The 18,125-nt window shown below is 40.7% G+C and overlaps 1 protein-coding gene across 1 annotated transcript in view; it reads right to left on the bottom strand.

Moving 5' to 3' along the window:
* Positions 1-18,125, bottom strand: part of CCDC170 (coiled-coil domain containing 170) — an 80,315-nt gene that overhangs the window by 42,340 nt on the left and 19,850 nt on the right. Inside the window, exons 3-5 of the mRNA XM_084827835.1 lie at positions 16,110-16,366; positions 12,092-12,236; positions 8,307-8,492 (exon numbers count right to left, since the gene is read on the bottom strand). Coding sequence (XP_084683961.1) covers positions 8,307-8,492; positions 12,092-12,236; positions 16,110-16,366 — 588 coding nt within the window. The remainder of the gene's footprint in view (positions 1-8,306; positions 8,493-12,091; positions 12,237-16,109; positions 16,367-18,125) is intronic.

Here is an 18,125-nt window from a genome sequence, read left to right as displayed (position 1 = left end):
AATGGCCGCAAGACTGGAAAAGGTCAGTTTACATTCCAATTCCAAAGAAGGGCAACGCCAAAGAGTGTTCAAACTACCGCACAATTGCGCTCATTACACATGCCGGCAAGGTGATGCTCAAAATCCTACAAGCTAGGCTTCAGCAGTATGCGAACCGAGAACTACCAGAAGTACAAGCTGGGTTTCGAAGAGGCAGAGGAACTAGAGATCAAATCGCCAACATTCGCTGCATCATGGAGAAAGCAAGAGAATTCCAGAAAAATGTCTAATTCTGCTTCATTGACTACACTAAAGCCTTTGATTGTGTGGATCACAACAAACTGTGGCAAATTCTTAAAGTGATGGGAGTACCAGACCACCTTACCTGTCTCCTGAGAAACCTGTACGAGGGTCAAGAAGCAACAGTAAGAACCAGACATGGAACAACCGAGTGGTTCAAAATTGGGAAAGGAGTACGACAAGGCTGCATAATGTCACCCTGCTTATTTAACTTATATGCAGAGTACATCATGAGAAATGCCGGGCTGGATGAATCACAGGTCGGAATTAAGATTGCTGGGAGAATTATCAACAACCTCCGATATGCAGACGATACCACCCTAATGGCAGAAAGTGATGAGGATCTAAAGAGCCTCTTGTTGAGGGTGAAAGAGGAGAGTGCAAAAGCTGGTTTGAAACTCAACATTAAAAAAACTCAGATCACGGCATCTGGCCCCATCACTTCCTGGCATATAGAAGGGGAAGAAATGGAAGCAGTGACAGATTTTACTTTCTTGGGCTCCAAGATCACCACAGACGGTGACTGTAGCCATGAAATTAAAAGACGCTTGCTCCTTGGGAGGAAAGCTATGGCAAACCTAGACAGCATAGTAAGAAGCAGAGACATCACCTTGCCGACAAAGGTTCGTCTAATCAAAGCCATGGTTTTCCCAGTAGTAATGTATGGCTGTGAGAGCTGGACCATAAGGAAGGCTGAGGGCCGAAGAATTGATGCTTTCGAACTTTGGTGCTGGAGAAGACTCTTACGAGTCCCCTGGACTGCAAGGAGGTCAAATCAGTCCATCCTAAAGGAAATCAACCCTGAGTGCTCATTGGAAGGACAGATACTGAAGCTGAAGCTCAAATATTTTGGCCACCTAATGCGAAGAGAAAACTCTCTGGAAAAGACCCTGATGCTGGGAAAGACTGAAGGCAAAAGGAGAAGGGGATGGCAGAGGATGAGATGGCTAGATAGCATCACCAATGCAATGAATATGAACTTGAGCATTCACTCCTACTTGGCTCTCCTTGCTGGTGCGAGTGGCTAAACTAACCAGAATTAGAAATCCTATCATGACATCTGACCTCGGGATCCAAATCTGTTGTGCCCTTTGTAAGCCAGGATTATAAACCAGGGTTTGTTCTTGGCTTACAAATCTTCACTTGTTTGGGACCAACAAACCTGGATCCCAGGTTTGGATGTCATGGTAGCTTTCTATCTCTGGTTAATTTGGCTGCTCATGCTAGCAGGAGAAGATAAGTGGGAGCGAACAGGCTACATGCACCATTTCTGTTTACAGTAAGCCAAGAGTCACCAGAATCCTGGCCTATCACTCTGTGCAAACATGGTCACTGTCTGTCGATACCTATGTTTCAGAAATATACAAATGCAGTTTGCATGAAGAAAGAAAGAAGTTACACATCATTTTCAACAGGCGTGATTATGTCATTATATTTTTAATGATCTGAGTACTAAAAGGGAAGCAGGAAGTGAAAAGGAGGACAATTCATTATGGAGTACATTAGTAGCCCATGGGAACAGAAATCAGGAAGCAAAGGAAATCAGGAAGCTTAAGCAAAGGCACTGCAACTAGACTGGGAAGTCAGAAACAAGGGGCCCTCATTTTTTTTTTCTTCTCCTTGAACACATCCTTGCTTGCTTTCAGAGCTTTTATGGATATTTAGAAGCAAAAGGAAGCTGACAATATCCTGCCATTACAGTTAATGCAAAAGGAGAGATAAATTATGTAAAGGAGGCTTAGCTGTTTGCTGCCTACTTTCTTCAACTCTTTACAAAAAAAATAACATTGTAATGAGATAACAAGTACTACTGATTGGATCAAGGCAGGGGAGGACATGTAAATAAGGATTGCAAAGGAGTTTGTCAGTTTGAATTCATTAAAGTCTGCATTGCTGTAACTTCCAAAGGATCTTCAAAGAACTGGCCAGATTCTTAGGATGGCCTCTTAATAACTGAATGAAAAAATCTACTGGGCAGTGGGGAGCTGAGAGTGGAGTGAATTGAGAGAAGTTAGACCCAGGGAATTAGAGAACAGTAGACCCTGACTGCTCATTGGAAGGACAGATACTGAAGCTCAAATATTTTGGCCACCTAATGCGAAGAGAAAAGTCACTGGAAAAGACCCTGATGCTGGAAAAGATTGAAGGCAAAAGGAGAAGGGGAAGGCAGAGGATGAGATGGCTAGATAGCATCACCGATGCAATGAATATGAACTTGAGCACACTCCGGGAGAGAGCGGAGGACAGGAAGGCCTGGTGTGCTATGGTCCACGGGGTCACGAACAGTCGGACACGACTTAACGACTGAACAACAACAACAGACATGATTGCCATACCTTTGAAAATATCAGAGTAAATAAAACACTTGAAAGTGCATCCTCTGTTTTTTTAGCATGATTTGTTACTGATGATAGTGTGATGAGGTGGTGCAGTACGCAACCCCTTCACACATACACACACTCCTCATGGGAACTGTTTCTCCTTGGTGTGATCCCACACAGGTGGAGTAGCCATTATTCTGTTGTTGAAGACTTTGTTTTATTATTTTTACTATTAAAGTTGTACCATTAAACCTATGCACCCTTATCCAGATCCATAGCAAGTTCTTTTTTATGCTTAAGAAATTTTGGAACTTGGCTACTTCACAATTCTGCCTCAGGATCTTTCTGCCTCAAATCTAGCTGGGTATGCAGGTTCAGTTATGTAAATTCAGCATTACTTTTAACAACAACAAAAATTAAATGGCTCAGCAATTCTGGCATCGGAGGCAAATTTCTATGGGGAACACACAATTAAGGTCTTTGTGTACATGACTATTTTCCTTTAAATATATTTACTTCTACATAATTAAAAGCATGTATTTCACACAAATATTGTATGTGCAATAAGCACAAAAATGTATGTTGCTGCATATAAAAGACACACAAACACAGTCATGTTTCTCACACATGATGGTGCATGTGAGATATACACACTTTTCCCCACATGTAAGGAATATACATGGAGGAAAATTATCATCTGTGAAGGAGTCCTTGGTACTGGGGCAAGGAGGGACAACATTTGGATGCTGCTTAATTTGAAATACCTAAAGGAAAACAGAATGATTACAAGTGGCCAGCATGCATTTAATGAGAGCACAACAAACATTTCAGATTATGCAAGTTCCCTTCTTTGATATGGCATTTTGTTCAGTTCTTGGCACTGTAATTCAAGGAGTATACCAAAGGGGAAAGAATTCAAAGAGCAACACAGGTGATAAGAAGTCTGAAAGAAATATATGAAGAAAGGCTGAAGGATTTTGATATGTTTATCCTAGAAAAAAGCAAGGTTTTCAAGCATTTTAAAAGTTCGCAAGAAAGAAAGCAACAGAAACTGTTTATTAGACCTACTGGGGTGGAGAATGATATGCAGAAGTACTGACAGGAAAACAGATTTAGATTCTGAACTAAATAATGTAAGAAACTGAATAGAAATATGTGGAATCTTCTGGTTTGGTGGTTTTCAAGAAAAGTATAGGCAGACATCCATCGTAGGGGAAGGGATCCCCTTCCAATTCTATGAAATTTAGAGTTAACCTTTGAAGAAATTCACTGTATCTGCACAGAGCTCGGAAGCGGAGTTGTTCCAAGGGTCAAAAGACTGTTATATCCTGGCTCACAAACTGGTGAGGACCACTGCTTGGTCACCCCTTGTGACCAGTTTGCAGAGTACCTTGCAAATAAAGTCACTTATATTTGTTGTGGTTTAGTTGATGCAGACCCAGTAGAAGTACCATTGGCAACTGCCTGTCCTAATGTTATGGATACTTTTCATTCTGTACAGACTGAGGATGTGGACAGGATTCTTGGAGGTGTAAGACCAGCCACCTGCAGGCTTGACTCTTGCCCTGCATGGCTAACATAGGAAGCCAGAAGTAGATAAAGGATGGATTAATGCCTCTCGACAAGTGTGCATTGTTCCATTAAGCCTGAAAGATGCAATGGTGATGAATATCCCATGAATCTTTCTTCTCTCTACTGCTGTGGCTGAGTGAGTAGGGGCAATAGAATGTGCAATGTAGGTTCATACTCCCTCTGTTTTGCCTCTGGATGTGAATGTTACAGGCCAGATGTTAAAAAAGCAGTAATATACATACTGATAGAAAGTAGTGCTTGGTATGTAAGCAGCTTACAGCAAAAACCACAAAAATAATTCTTACTTTCATTCATAATGTGATAACTACTTTCAAAACAGCCCTCCAATCCTAGCCTGCCCTATGCCGAGGGTTAGGTTTTCTGTTGTTCATGTCAAATTTCAGTAAGCTTAATGGAAATTTGGGCACTTCCTTGGAAGCATTCGTTATTCACTCTAATTCAGACTGCATCCTTACATAACAAGCAAATATTTTATTTCCCCCCCAACACACATTTTCTGTTTATAACCCAAATAAGTATTCACAATCAGGTATGTGTATATCACAGTACACAGCTCACAGAATCAAACAGTTAAGCATTGATGCAGAAAGAGCAGAAACAGAACGGCTCATCTTAAGTTTACATTCAAAACAGGGAAACTATTCTTTGTGCAAATAACAGTTTTCTGCATGTTAGGAATGCAAACCCAGTTCAAACTACGCTTTGCGTTCTGGGGCAAACTATGGTTTGTTGCTAAATTGAAAGTGAAGGGAGAAATAAAGGTTTTCACAAGCACAAGGCTAATTTATTTATTTATTTATTATACAATTCTTATAAGCTTATAGAGAAACTGGAGATTAATTCAATACAACCTAAATAAGGAATAGAAAGTGATAGTCTGGGGCAGGGCTGGCTTTACTGCTGCAAGATCAATTTGTGGAGGTAGTACTCCCATTTTTAAATATAGCAAATACATTAAAGTTTCTTCTTTTAAAATATGTTGTTTGCCACCTCAGTATTTTTTTTTAATGAGAAATGAGGTGGGAATATTTAAATGACTGAATTAATTAATGAAAGGTTGTGCACCTGTGTTGGACTGGGTGAGTGCAAAGTCTCCAAATACATTTTTTTAAAAGATTTTTTAAAAAACAAGAAGTGATTTGGGGACATGCATTGACATGTGTCAGCAAGGGAGGGGGCTGTGTATTGTTACAGCCAACATCCAACAGGTGGAACCTGAAAGCTTCTCCTTCCTCAACTGTTACTACCAGCAGGCATTCCAGCAGGCTGAGCTGAGGGAGATGAGAGGGAGAGCAGGGCCATACCACCAGCCCTGCTGAGAGTCCTCCCCCATGAAGGCTCCTCTTCTCTCAGCTGTTACCACCAGCAGCCATTCCAGCAGGCTGAGCTGAGGGGGAAGAGAGGGGGAAGAGGGGCCATGCTACCCGCCCTGGTGAAAGAGAATTGTTTTCCCTCTTCCCTCCCCATTTCTTTTTCCTTATGTGTCATGTCTTTTTAGATTGTAAGCCTGTCTTGTTTAATTGATTATATGTAATCTCTGGGAGCCTTTTTGGCTGAAGAGGGCCATTAAATACATAAAAGAACATTATAAATAAAAAAAATAAAAGCTGCCTCACACAGACCATTGGTCTATCTAGCGCAGTATTATCGAGACTGACTGGCAGTGGCTCTCTGGGTTTTCAGGTAGGAGTTTTTCCTGCCCTACTTGGAGATGCCAGGAATTGAACCTGGGACCTTCTGCATGCAAAGCATATGTTCTACCACTGCGCTATGGCCCCTCCCACTCCCAGGGGCCTGCAACACTAGCACAGTTGCCTTCCCACACAACAGAAGACCTGCACTAGTCATGCTAGTTGGAAACAGGAATGTCAGCGTTGAGCTACAGCTGTCAAGCAGTGGTTACCAAAATGGCAGCACTTTCTAGCTGCTCCATTTACCACCATGAAATCCTCCTAGAGGATTAAAATGTCTGGAAAGATCCTAATACTGTTCAGCAATTCCCTCAAGTCAAACTATGTCTGTCTGTCTATTATGAAGAGCTTTTCCCTACAAGGGAGCCAGTGTGGTGTAGTGGCGAGAGCGCTGGACTGGGAGTTGGGAGATCCGGGTTCTAGTCCCCACTAGGCCATGGAAGCTTGCTGGGTGACTTTGAGCCAGTCACAGACTCTCAGCCCAACACACCTCACAGGGTTGTTGTTGTGAGGATAAAATGGAGGTGGAAGAGGAAGATTATGTACACCACTTTGGGTTCCTTAAGGAGGAAAAAAGGCGGGATATAAAAGTAATGAATTAAATAAATAAATAAAAAAGAAGACTGAAAGCAGAGCTCAGTGATTAGCAATGATAGCCATATGTTTTGAATGGAAGAGTTCAAAATTGTTATATATTAAGATCTGTTTATGTTTCCCATGTCTCATAAAATGTTAATGATAGAATCAAAATAAAACAAAACACTAATATTGTAGGTTAAGTCATTGCCATATTTTCCATTGTGGTTTTATTCGTCTGGTGGCAAGACTTGCTTTGGCAGGCAGAGTATGCTTTCAAAACAGATCATCCAAGGGCCAAATCCCTTAATTTAAAAGAATTTGTAAGTACACCAGTGTTCCTTAAATCATAAGTGACAACTATTCCAGCCACTCTTCAAGGCTTGGACTGAGTGTAAAAACTGCACAAGAGATCTAGAAAGGACCAGTTTGAATTCCTCCCCCAGCCCCATAGTGGCTTTCTTGCCACAATCCAAATCATGTGTGAAATGTGGCCCCTAATTTTATAAATCAAATGATTAACCATTTATCTCACACAAGAACATCTTTGTCCCGCCAAGTATAATCACCAACAGTTTCTAAGTTTCTGGAGTGTACTCAGTTTAGCTCAGATGTGATCTTGTGTATGCCATGGCTGTGCTTGACTTTGGCAGAATCTACATGCTGATATGACAAAAGACCCTGTCTTTGTCAAATGTAAAAGTGACGTGGTTTCACTGCTAACGACTATTCCATCATTTAATTTACAATTAAAGTTTGCATAAGAAACATACATATAATTTTATATCCTAAAGTGCCCCTGAAGTGTTTTTCACAAGATTCATATGACAGATTTATTGCTCCTTTTATAAAAAGCACCAATCCATTAAATAACCCATTTTAAAACATTAACCAATTTAAAATTGATTAGATATAATCAGACTTTAATTTAAACCAGATCAGCTGAATGGCTCAAGATCTTTTCTTTTTACTTGCTTGAACATCTGTTTCAGTAAGTCTTGGACTCTTCCTGCATTGAGAACTACTCTAGTCATGTAGTTGGCTTGTTTTGGAGGACAACCACATTTTATTACTTTATAGCCAGTATATGGGAAGTTGCTGGTAAGGTCTCTGAATGTAGCCACCTAGTGGCTACATTTCTCTTTTGTAGCTATGATCAAACACATCAGACACTTTTGTATCTGAATCAGAAAATCAAAATGATATACCACAAACTCCCAGTTGGAGGTTGTTATTGTTTTTAAATGACATACAGAGATGGAGGCTGGAGGCAGGAAAATTATGCTCCGCCTGGAATCTATGCGAGAAGTGAATGCTTCTAGTTAGTTCAGGGTAAGGGCTGCTCCTAACTACAGCTGTTTGTTTTGCTGAAGAAGCAAGAAAGTTCTCAATTTTAATTTTAAAATTTCAACTGAAAAGTGGGTTGCCGCCTTCAGCATAATATGGAAACTTTAGAGAGATCTCCAGCTCTTCAGCATTTTTTTTACCATAACTTACAATGTGGTTTCCTGAAGCCTGTCTACATGTTTGTTTCCCCCGAGACGGAAAATAGCAGCTTTGGGGTGGTAGAATTTTCTTTGGGTGTTAATCCCCCCCTCACCCAGCACTCTGATCCTAATCTGACTGTGGGTGCTATTTGCTAAAATGTAAGGAGGCAGGAGATCTGATCATAGATCTCCAACATCTTGTTTAGCTGGGCCCTAAAAAAGCATTTTGTAATAAATTTTTCAAGGAGTTCAGCCCCTTCACACATAAACACTTGTGCAGACTGATCATACAGCACTCTTCAAAATAAGTCTATATAGAGAAAGACTTGAGATGCAACAAGCTTATTAAAAGGACACACCTCGCTTAGCTTTTCCATGTCTTGAGAGCAGCCTGCTGTCTTTTTCTGCTCTTTGTTCAGCTCTGAAACAAGCCTCATGATGGTTTCTCTATTAGCTTTCAACTCCATCTCATGAACATTTACGGTCTCTTTGAGTGTGGCAATCTGTCCTTTTAGCACTGCAGTCTCTTTATGCATGCCACTGATCTAGAAGCATAGAAGTTAGGTAATTATTTAAAACTGGTTATTTAATACTGGGTTTCCCCACTGTCAAATAGCTATGTAGATTTAAATGCTCTTGCTTATCATACTGTAATGTTTTGGGCAAATTCATACCACAATTCAACCACAGTTAAGCTCGTTCAAGTCCCACTGATTTTAGCAGAAAACCTAAACACACATTAAATTACACTGTAGCATAAAGAAACTGATTCTGATCCATATGTCATTTGCTCTGAAGCAATCCCATTAAAGTTACTGTAGCTGCCCATAAATAAAGCTTTTGTACTGTAGCAATTATGGATACTTGAAATTGTGTATATGGTGTCAGAGATGATCCTCCATGGACCTGAGACAACCTCTTTAGGTTTTAGGAGCAAAGAGTACAGTTTAATCAGGTCTGTCCCTTATGGGGATGCAGCATCACAGCCTATGAAGTAGTCATTTCCTTGGACTTAGGGACTAGGACTTCCTATTACCTGTGATTAACCCCTAAAGAAAGAAATGTAATTTAACAGAGGAGGTCTAGAGATGGGATATTATTTCACCTTTTGATGCCTTCAGTGGGATCATTGGAGAGTAGGTGGCTCATACATCCAGGTCAGACAAGCTAGGTATGGCAAAACCAATGTTGTATTTAACATTCAGCTGAGTGAGTGAGCAGGCTGGCAGATGAGGAATGGATTGCTCCATCCATCTTCCATGGGAAGCACAGAAGCCAAGTGGGCTGGCAGAAAGAGGGACAGAGCGAGCCATCCCTCCTCCACCAGCCATTTTTGTAGAAGATAATTTTTTAACTAGTCTGCTAGTTAAATCCAGGCAGTTTTGGATGAAACTGATTATTTGGATCTGTTCTAGTTCATCTTCTGGCCTCGCTATGAGACTGAAACTGTCTTGATCACCCTACTGAATGTTCTTCGCTGGGAGATGGACAAGGGAAGTACAACCCTGTTGGTTCTCCTGGACCTCTCCATGGCTTTTGGTACCATTGACCATGGCATCCTTCTGGACCACCTTTTACCACAGCAGGACTTGGAGGCATGGGTTAACAGTTGCTCCAGTCCTTTCTGGAGGGGTAGGTCCAGAAGGTAGTGTTGGGAGACTACTGTTCCAACTGTAATCCTATCTGGAGAAAGCAGACCTGGCCTCAGTTACTCATTGACTGCTATAATATTCCTTTGTAGGGCTGCCTTTAAAGATAGTCTGGAAACTTCAGTTGGTTCAAAATTCAGCCATCAGAATGCTTGTGGAAGCTAGGTGGTTTGATCATATCACACCAATTTTGCATCTGCTCCACTGCATACCTATTTGTTTAGGGACTCAATTTAAAGTGCTTTAAATCCCTGTACAGTTTGGGGCCAGGTTATTTGAAGGCCCATATGAACCTGCCCAGGCCCTAAGATAAGCCTCAGAGGCCCTGTTCTTGGGCCTTCCACCAAAGCTGATCAGGCTAGTAGTTGGTATCAGTGACGGAGCCTTGTCAGTGGTGGCCCCACTTGTGGAATTCTCTCCCCTGAAAACTCTGATTTACCCCTTCTTGTGTAGCCTTTAATCAGTCCCTAAATACTTAAAAAAAAATTCCATAAAGCTTTTTATTGACCTTATTGCTGGTGCCTATATATATTTACTCTACTGTTGTTTATAAGATATTTAACTGTTTTGTTTTAACACTTCTGAAGTAAGCTGCCTTGTGAGAGCTCATCCTAAAAGGCAGGATAGAAATATTTTAAATAAATAAACTGGAATAAATGACCCATGTGATACCTTCCAGTCCCATCATTCTGTTCACAAACAAAGCTTGGGTTATATAACTGATGTCTTATGGAGCTCTGGTATTATTTCTACGGTGAACTTTATTGTGAAGCATGAAAGAAATGGTGGGGCTGAAGAGTCAGGCATCCATTCTGTAAAAAAAGTAATTAACACACTGTGCTAAATGGGTACATTTTATAGATGTAAGCTCAAGTCAAGGAGTCACATGAGTTATATTCTTGACCTCTGGCAAGCACAAGAATATTCTGCAAACAAAGGATGGAGTATGCAGCTATTTTATTGGCATTTATTTATTTATTTATTCATTTATTTATTCATTTCATTTCATTTCTATACTGCCCAATAGCCGAAGCTCTCTGGGCGGTTCACAAAATGCTGGGAAAGGTGAGACACAAATGGTTAATTGGCTGCAATGATGCGTGCTACACCACATCAGAGAAACTATAGGAGCTCTGACTGTGAGCCAGCAAGCCTCTTTTGGCATGTGGACATGCCTAAGATTGACCCTTTTCCCCCTTTCTTTCTCCAAATTATGTCTTAAATAGTGCTGCACTTTTGAAACTCCCCTGCACTAGACAGCTCACTGTGGGGCATTATAGAAAATGGGAGGAAGCCTTCTGTTTGATCAAAAGCCTCACTTGCACACGCAGAGTAATTCTTTGTACAAAAAAATAGTTTTTCAGAGATTTTAAGGTACTACAAAAAGGCTATAATTGCCCAGCAGTACACAGGTTCTTTGCTGTTGTTGAGTTTCGTCCCACTCTGGTTTCTCTTCAAACAGCCTTTAACGCATTTTGAAGTACCTCAAAGCCCTACAAAACCTGTTTGACACAGAAACTATAGCGAGACTGAAAAAATGAATCTGTACTTGCAGGCAACAATGACTTGATCATAGAGCCTTCAAATCTATGAATACTGTCTTTGGCACAGAACACAGCCTTAATTGATCAGCTCTCTGGATTGCAGTCCCTGCTCTCTACTATAAATACCACCTTCTTCTCTGACTTTTTTTCTTAGGATGAATTATGAAGATAAAGTAAAGTCCTAACAAAGAGAATTAGATTTGTAAGTTCTCACTTTCTAGTTACATTTTTTGACATTCAATTATCACGATAGTTAGCAATTTTTCATTTCAGAAATCTTTAAAACAAGGTCAAAGTAATATTCAACAGTTATAATAAATAATAACCATGGTTTTGGTGATTGGGAATGAGCCGCAGTGAGCCTCAGGCTTGTGCATTCCCACTCCCCTTGAACGGAACTTCAGTTTGATCCTGATTGGTTTAAATTAACTTTGGGTCAGAATAAACCACAGTTCCCAAAGTTTGGATGTAACATGGAATTGTGGTTTGTTCGAAACTGAAAGGGAAGCCTTCACTCTTTTCCTCTTTCAGGCAAAGGAAGAGAAGAAGGAAAAGTGTGCATATCAGCTTGAGGCTCACTGTGGTTGATTCACAATTATTCACTGCAGTTTATCCCAAGATTGGCTGAACTGGACCAGTGAGTATCTCTGAGTGGCAAATCTGCTTGGCCTTCCAATATGGATTGGGAGGTATGCATTTGCTTTCTTCTCTTCTCCTGCACCCTTTTCTGCCAATTATGTTTTCCTACTCTGGCAAAATGCATTATTGAATATTTGTGGTTTCAGACTTCCTTCCTTTCACAACACATCTTTTTTCTGCAAAACTATATTATGTTACATTTTCTCGGTGGACTCTTCAACTGTCTGTATAGGACATGGTAAACACTGGAGTTTGGTGTTATATACATAACTGGTTACACCTCATAATTATAATATTGTATAAATCAAAAACCTTTGAGAGCAGATGTTCCTGTGGTTCTTCTTTCCCTCTTATGCCCATGTCAAAGAAATTACAAAGGTGGGTAATAAATTCACTGTGCTCCCTGGTAGCCTTAGAGGCTTGTATCCTCAACTCTTCAGACTCATTCAAATATTTTCTAATAGGATACAAAACAAAAACACATTAACATATAGGATAGACACACACCAAATAAGATTTTTACCTCAACATTCAGAACTATGCTAAGATCAAGAACAAGAATACTCTGCACTGCAGTACGCACAGCATCTCCACACGTTTGCCTTATAAAGTCATAGTTATTCCACACTGATTGGACATTTGTCCAATCAACGGCAAAAGCACTGTAGTTTGTCTGCATATAATAAACATAAGCCTAATAGGTGGGTTGGAGCAAGGTACACTTTCTCCCATTTTTTATTTCATAATTTAAAAAATGCTATAAGAATAATAACCATTTAAAAAAGAATTGCCATTGTATAATTTAATATATGTATAGCTTGATCATGATTCCAACAACTAATTACTCTGCCTCAGTTAGCTTTGAAATTATCAATACTTACAATTCCATATTTTATGCAGTTAATGTAGTTAATTTTTCTGTTGCTAATATATACAAAATCTTATATAGTTATTCCTTTTGATCTCATACTCAACAGACTTTCCCATGTCTAGTCAGTACTACTTTGCTTCACAAATTTATGTTTGCCATTGTTTAATGCCATGAAATGCACATTTTCCCACGCACAGCTTTTTAAAATGTGCAGCCAGACAACAAAATGTGCAGTTGTAGGGAAAACTGTGCAACTCCAAAAAAACAAATTGTGCAGTTCAAAAGGTGATGTCATGCAAAAGCTATTTTGTGTTAGGTGGGTAAAATGTGAATGATAATAATGTGAAAATTAAAGTGAGCAGTCGCGGCTCCTCTAGAACCCCAGACCTTAATCTAATATACCCTGCCAAAGACATTCCCCTCAGATTCTACCGCTACTCTCCACAGAGTGTTCACCCATGTTTCAAACATGAAGGAAATCATTCTGGAACATGGGGACTACTTTTCTGACAAAGTCAGGTGAAGTTGCCAATGTTTTGCTAAAGGCAGAGATGGCAGAAAATATCCAATATGATATTCATAACAGGGATCTTACTGGGGCACACATGAATTGTGTCTGAAAATATCAGCGCAGGAGTCAGTTAGATCCCAAATGAGAAAAGCCCCCTTGAAGGTATTTAAAGATTTCACCACATACAAGAAGACAACTCTCAGGGACAAAATTACTAAGCTTCATGATGAGAGAAATCTTCTTTCAGCCAAAGACTGACAACAAAGATCCCTCTTCACTCTCAGTTTTCTCCCACTCTACATGGAGCTTCAAAATGTCATGGAAGGTGACTCTAAGCAACAATGCATGTACTCACACATAAGGGAAATGCACAAGTGTGTTGCAGGGGCACACACTACACAAGCAAATTCTTATCATATACCACTGTGCAGTTCCAAATTTTCCTTTTTATAAGCTCTGTGAATTGGACAGCACAGGAGAGCACACAAAGCCCAAACAAGTTATATAAAAATCCCCAAACCTAAAACTTCTGTCTTCCATCGGAAATCAAGTCAAAAACTATCAGGGCTGGCCCAAGACATATTGCTGCCTGAGCCAAAGGAGGAGATGGTACCCTTCCATTTCACCTACAGAAGACTGGCAACTGAATCTTACTTCAGCACTAATGATATGACAGCATCCTTCACCATACTTGAGGGCAGAAGGCTAGCTTAGGGGGTGCAGGACAGGCTGCCTTGAACACACAGTTCTATCCTCCAAGAGAGGGGAATGGCCAAGGGGCTGCCACCACAGCCCCTTCCACACCACCCAGCATCTGCCACCTGAGGTGGCTGCCTAATAATAGGGCAGGCCCTGAAAACTTTACTAAACAGTCTACTAAATGAAACGGTCTTGGTGGATGATATGGGAAGGGCTCTGGACAGGGGTGAATGCTCCTTCCTTGTTCTCCTCGATCTCTCAGCGGCTATTGGTACAGTAAACCACAGTATCCTCCTGGACCGCCTGGAGGGGTTGGGCACAGGGGACACTGTATTACGGTGGTTCCGTTCCTTCCTCTCTGGCAGGTACCGGAGGGTAGCTCTGGGGGAGGAGACTTCAGACCCTTGGCTGCTCACTTGCAGGGTGCCACAGGGTTCTGTTCTCTCCCCAATGTTATTTAACATCTATGTGAAGCCACTGGGGGCTATCATCAGGAGGTTTGAGGTGCACTGTCACCAATATGCAGATGACACGCAATTCTACCTCTCATTTAAATCCTCACCAAGGTTGGCTGTAGAAACTCTGTCCAAGTGTCTGTAGTTGGTGAGTGGCTGGATGAAAAGGACTAAGTTGAAACTGAACCCCGACAAAACCAGGATGTTGACCTGGTGTTCAATGGGGTATGGCTGCCCCTGAAGGACCAGGTCAACAGTCTGGGGGTCATTTTAGACTCCCAGCTGTCCATGGAGGCTCCGGTGTCAGCCGTGACCTAGGTGGCGCTGTACCAACTCCATCTGATATGGCGGCTGCACCCCTACCTCCCTAACTACCTGCTCCCATCAGCAGTTTATGCCCTGGTCTCCTCTCACCTAGACTACTGTAATGTGCTCTATGTGGGTTACCCTTGAAGACGGTTCGGAAGTCGCAGCTGGTGCCCCGCCTGATCAAAGGCAGCGGTCAGCAAGACAACATCACTCCAGTCCTGAAGGAGTTACACTGGTTACCAGTTGTTTTCTGGGCCCAATTCAAGGTGTTGGCATCAGCCTTTAAAACCCTATATGGTTCCAGCCCAGAGCACCTCCAACAACACCAGGGACACCACCCAACAAGATCGGCCTTGGAAGGCCTTCTGTCTGTCCCATCAGCCAGGACAGCTAGGCTGGTGAGGATTAGGGAGAGGGCCTTTTCTGTGGTGGTCCCCACTCTGTGGAATTCCCTCCCTAGTGACCTTGGCCATGCCCCCTCTTTGATGAGCTTCTGCTGGGTTTTGAAAACATGGCTGTTCAGGTAGGCATTTGGGGTGGCTTATGTGGGGTTTTTTTGTTTTGTTTTGTTTTTAGAGCAATGTTGTTTCGTTCAGTTGATTATGTAAATTTGTTATATTCTGTGTTGTTATTTGTACTGTACGCCGCCTAGAGTGGCCAGGTAGCTGGCCAGATGGGTGGCTAAGAAATCTAATAAATAAATAAAAATAAATAAATAAAATCCACAGTGCATTTACAAAGGCTTTCAGATAAAGCCTTCCCCACCTCCAGTAGTGAGATCTCTCTCCCATGCTTCTGCCCCAAGTACTAATATCAGAGAGATAGGGGAAAATAGACTGGCTTGAAAGACAATTACTAAGATCTAGCATGAGACCCAAGTTCAAGTTTATTTTATTTAGCTAGATTTCTATCCTGTGTTATTCTGAGTTGCATCTCTCTAGAACTAGCAAGAAGTAATTCATTTTAAAAATATGAAATATAAAATCCTAAAATAATTTTATGAAAATCCAATATTATTAACCACACTAACCTATATAACTCTTATACAGGGGGAGAGAGGAGGACTTGTAGTCCTCCATATGTTTTGCCATGTGACTCCCATCGGACCTCACCATTGGTTATTCTGGCTAGGGTTGATGGGTGTTGTAGGCCAAAACTTCTGGAGGGCCAGAAGTTGCCCACCCCTGTCTTATACATACACCTTCCATCTTGACCAAGGAGACTAAAAAGTCAGCAGAAAACACCCAGGTTTTGTTTTGACATTTTTCCTGTGAGAGGGATGGAGTTTCACTGTCTGAGTACAGGCATCGTTCTTTTTAAGAACCATTACAGATACAGTAACTACTGTATATAGGGCAATTATTTCAGGTTAAGATGTCCATTTATTTATTATTATTTACATACCCTGCCTTTTTTCTCTTACAAGGAACCCAAGGTGGCTTACATGATCCCCCTCCTCCTCTGCATTTTATCTGATGTCCTTACCTGATTTGACCTTCTTGTTCCTGTATTGTCCCCTTCAGTTCCAAATTCTCCTGGAGAATGGCCTGTGCTTTTAGGTCCACTTGTTTTTTAGACATGGCAATTGTACCAGATTCCTTCTCAATCTCCTGGAGTCTACTTTGCATAGAGAAGAGCAGAGAAGATTGCCTGGCATCATTCTCTTTATAGCCCCCAACTTCAGCCTTCAGTTCCTGGATAGATACGTCTTTACAGGCTAATTTGGATTTAAGATCTAGAAGCTATAAACAGATGTGGATTACAAAATGTAAGTGCGCTAGAGGTTATCTAGACGTGATTCAATATATATTTTAATCATTTTCAGAGATTGAGAGAGAAGGAATTTAACTTAGCAGTACAGCACATGCTTTCCATTTAGAAAGTCCCAAGATCAATTCCTATTACCATCTCCACTTAATCTTAAAGGATACTGCATGACGTTATGGGGCACAGTATTGTAGATAGACCAATGATCTGAATCAGTATCTCCTTATATAAGTAATTCCCTATATATAATAGATTCTAACAGAGATTCTGACAGAGAATTTATTACTAGGAATGAATAACTAAGTTACCTGAGAGACCGCCTTCTCCCATATGTACCTATGCAAAACTTAAGAACTTCTTCAGAGGTCCTAAAAGCAATTCAATTCTAACCATGTTTACTTAGAAGTCCAATTGATTTCAGTGGAATTTATATCCAAAATTAAACTCCTTTTTCTTAATTTTAATACAGTATTTGGGTATGTCTGGGTCCTAATCTACATCCTGGACCTTAAACTGCAATCCTATGCATGTCTACTTAGAAGTGAGTCCCACTGAGTTCAATGAGATTTACTCCCAGGTAGACGAGTGTAGGATTGCAGCCTTAGGCTACAATCCTATACATACTTACCTGGGAATAACTCAGTGGCAGTAACTTACTTCTGAATAGACATGCATAGGATTGTGCTGTTAATGCTCTACTCGGGAATTCTAGTCAGTTTCAATTAAACTGTGATCCTACTGTTTTCAACAGAAAGCACTGCTTGTCAGTTTGTAAGCCTGTACCTGTACATAATGAGACTCTCTGAATTTGGGGCAAAGATCATAGGTCAGGGCTGGTTCCAGAAAACAAGTTTAAAAATAAAGCCCTTCCAAAAAAACACACAAAAAACAGGACCCACTGTCAAGTCCAGTTAAGTTCAGGATAAGGGTTCAAAATAGAAATATACAACAGGAATATAGAGAGCAAACTCTACTGTAGAATTTAAATGGCTAAATCTGCACAATAAGTATAATAGAACAACTGTTTACAGAACTAACAGAATGGATAAATACAAGAGCTTGAAAAGATTCAGATGTAATAACAAATGTTCACCTTATGTTGAAGTGTTACATTTCTCTTCAAAATGGGAACTATACTTATGTGCTAACAAGTTGCAATAAAAAAAGATAATCACTTTTGACTCAAAAGTTAATTAAATTGATCAAAAGCCTGGCAACAACAAATTGGTTCATAATTCACAATTAATGATTCATGCAGTGAATCTAAAGACTAGTAAACTATAGCTCTTAAAACAAAAAAAGCCCCAACACCCACAATAATAGAACAAGGCAAAGGACCAGTAGTTGAGTCCACCTGTTCCTTCTACAATATTAGAAGCATAAGCATTAAAGCACACTCTTATCAGAAACAAATGGACTGTCTATGCAAAAAAAGAAAGAAAAGAAAATGTGGACAAAGCAACTCCCACCTCCCCCGAAGGCCTCTTTTCTTAAGAAGTATTATTTTGCTATGTCTCTGACACATATTTGGAATATGATACAGTAATGGTGCTCCTCACTTAGGGTGCTTCCAGATGAGGCTTTTATTGTGCAAGTACACTTCCTCATTTGCAGAATTTTACCGGGGGGGGGGGGCAGGTGGCATCTTCAATTTGTAGCCCTCTCATGTTTTCCATCTTTCTTCTTTCCAGAAAAAAAATCTGTTCAGGAAGAAAAAACTGAATAGCTGCATGC

Source organism: Heloderma suspectum, chromosome 1, assembly GCF_057233095.1.
Source record: "Heloderma suspectum isolate Gila_16-S chromosome 1, 16-S_ref, whole genome shotgun sequence".
Taxonomy (NCBI): Eukaryota; Metazoa; Chordata; class Lepidosauria; order Squamata; family Helodermatidae; genus Heloderma; species Heloderma suspectum.
Note: the sequence above shows the minus strand (reverse complement) of the source record. Positions and strands in the feature narration are given on the sequence as shown.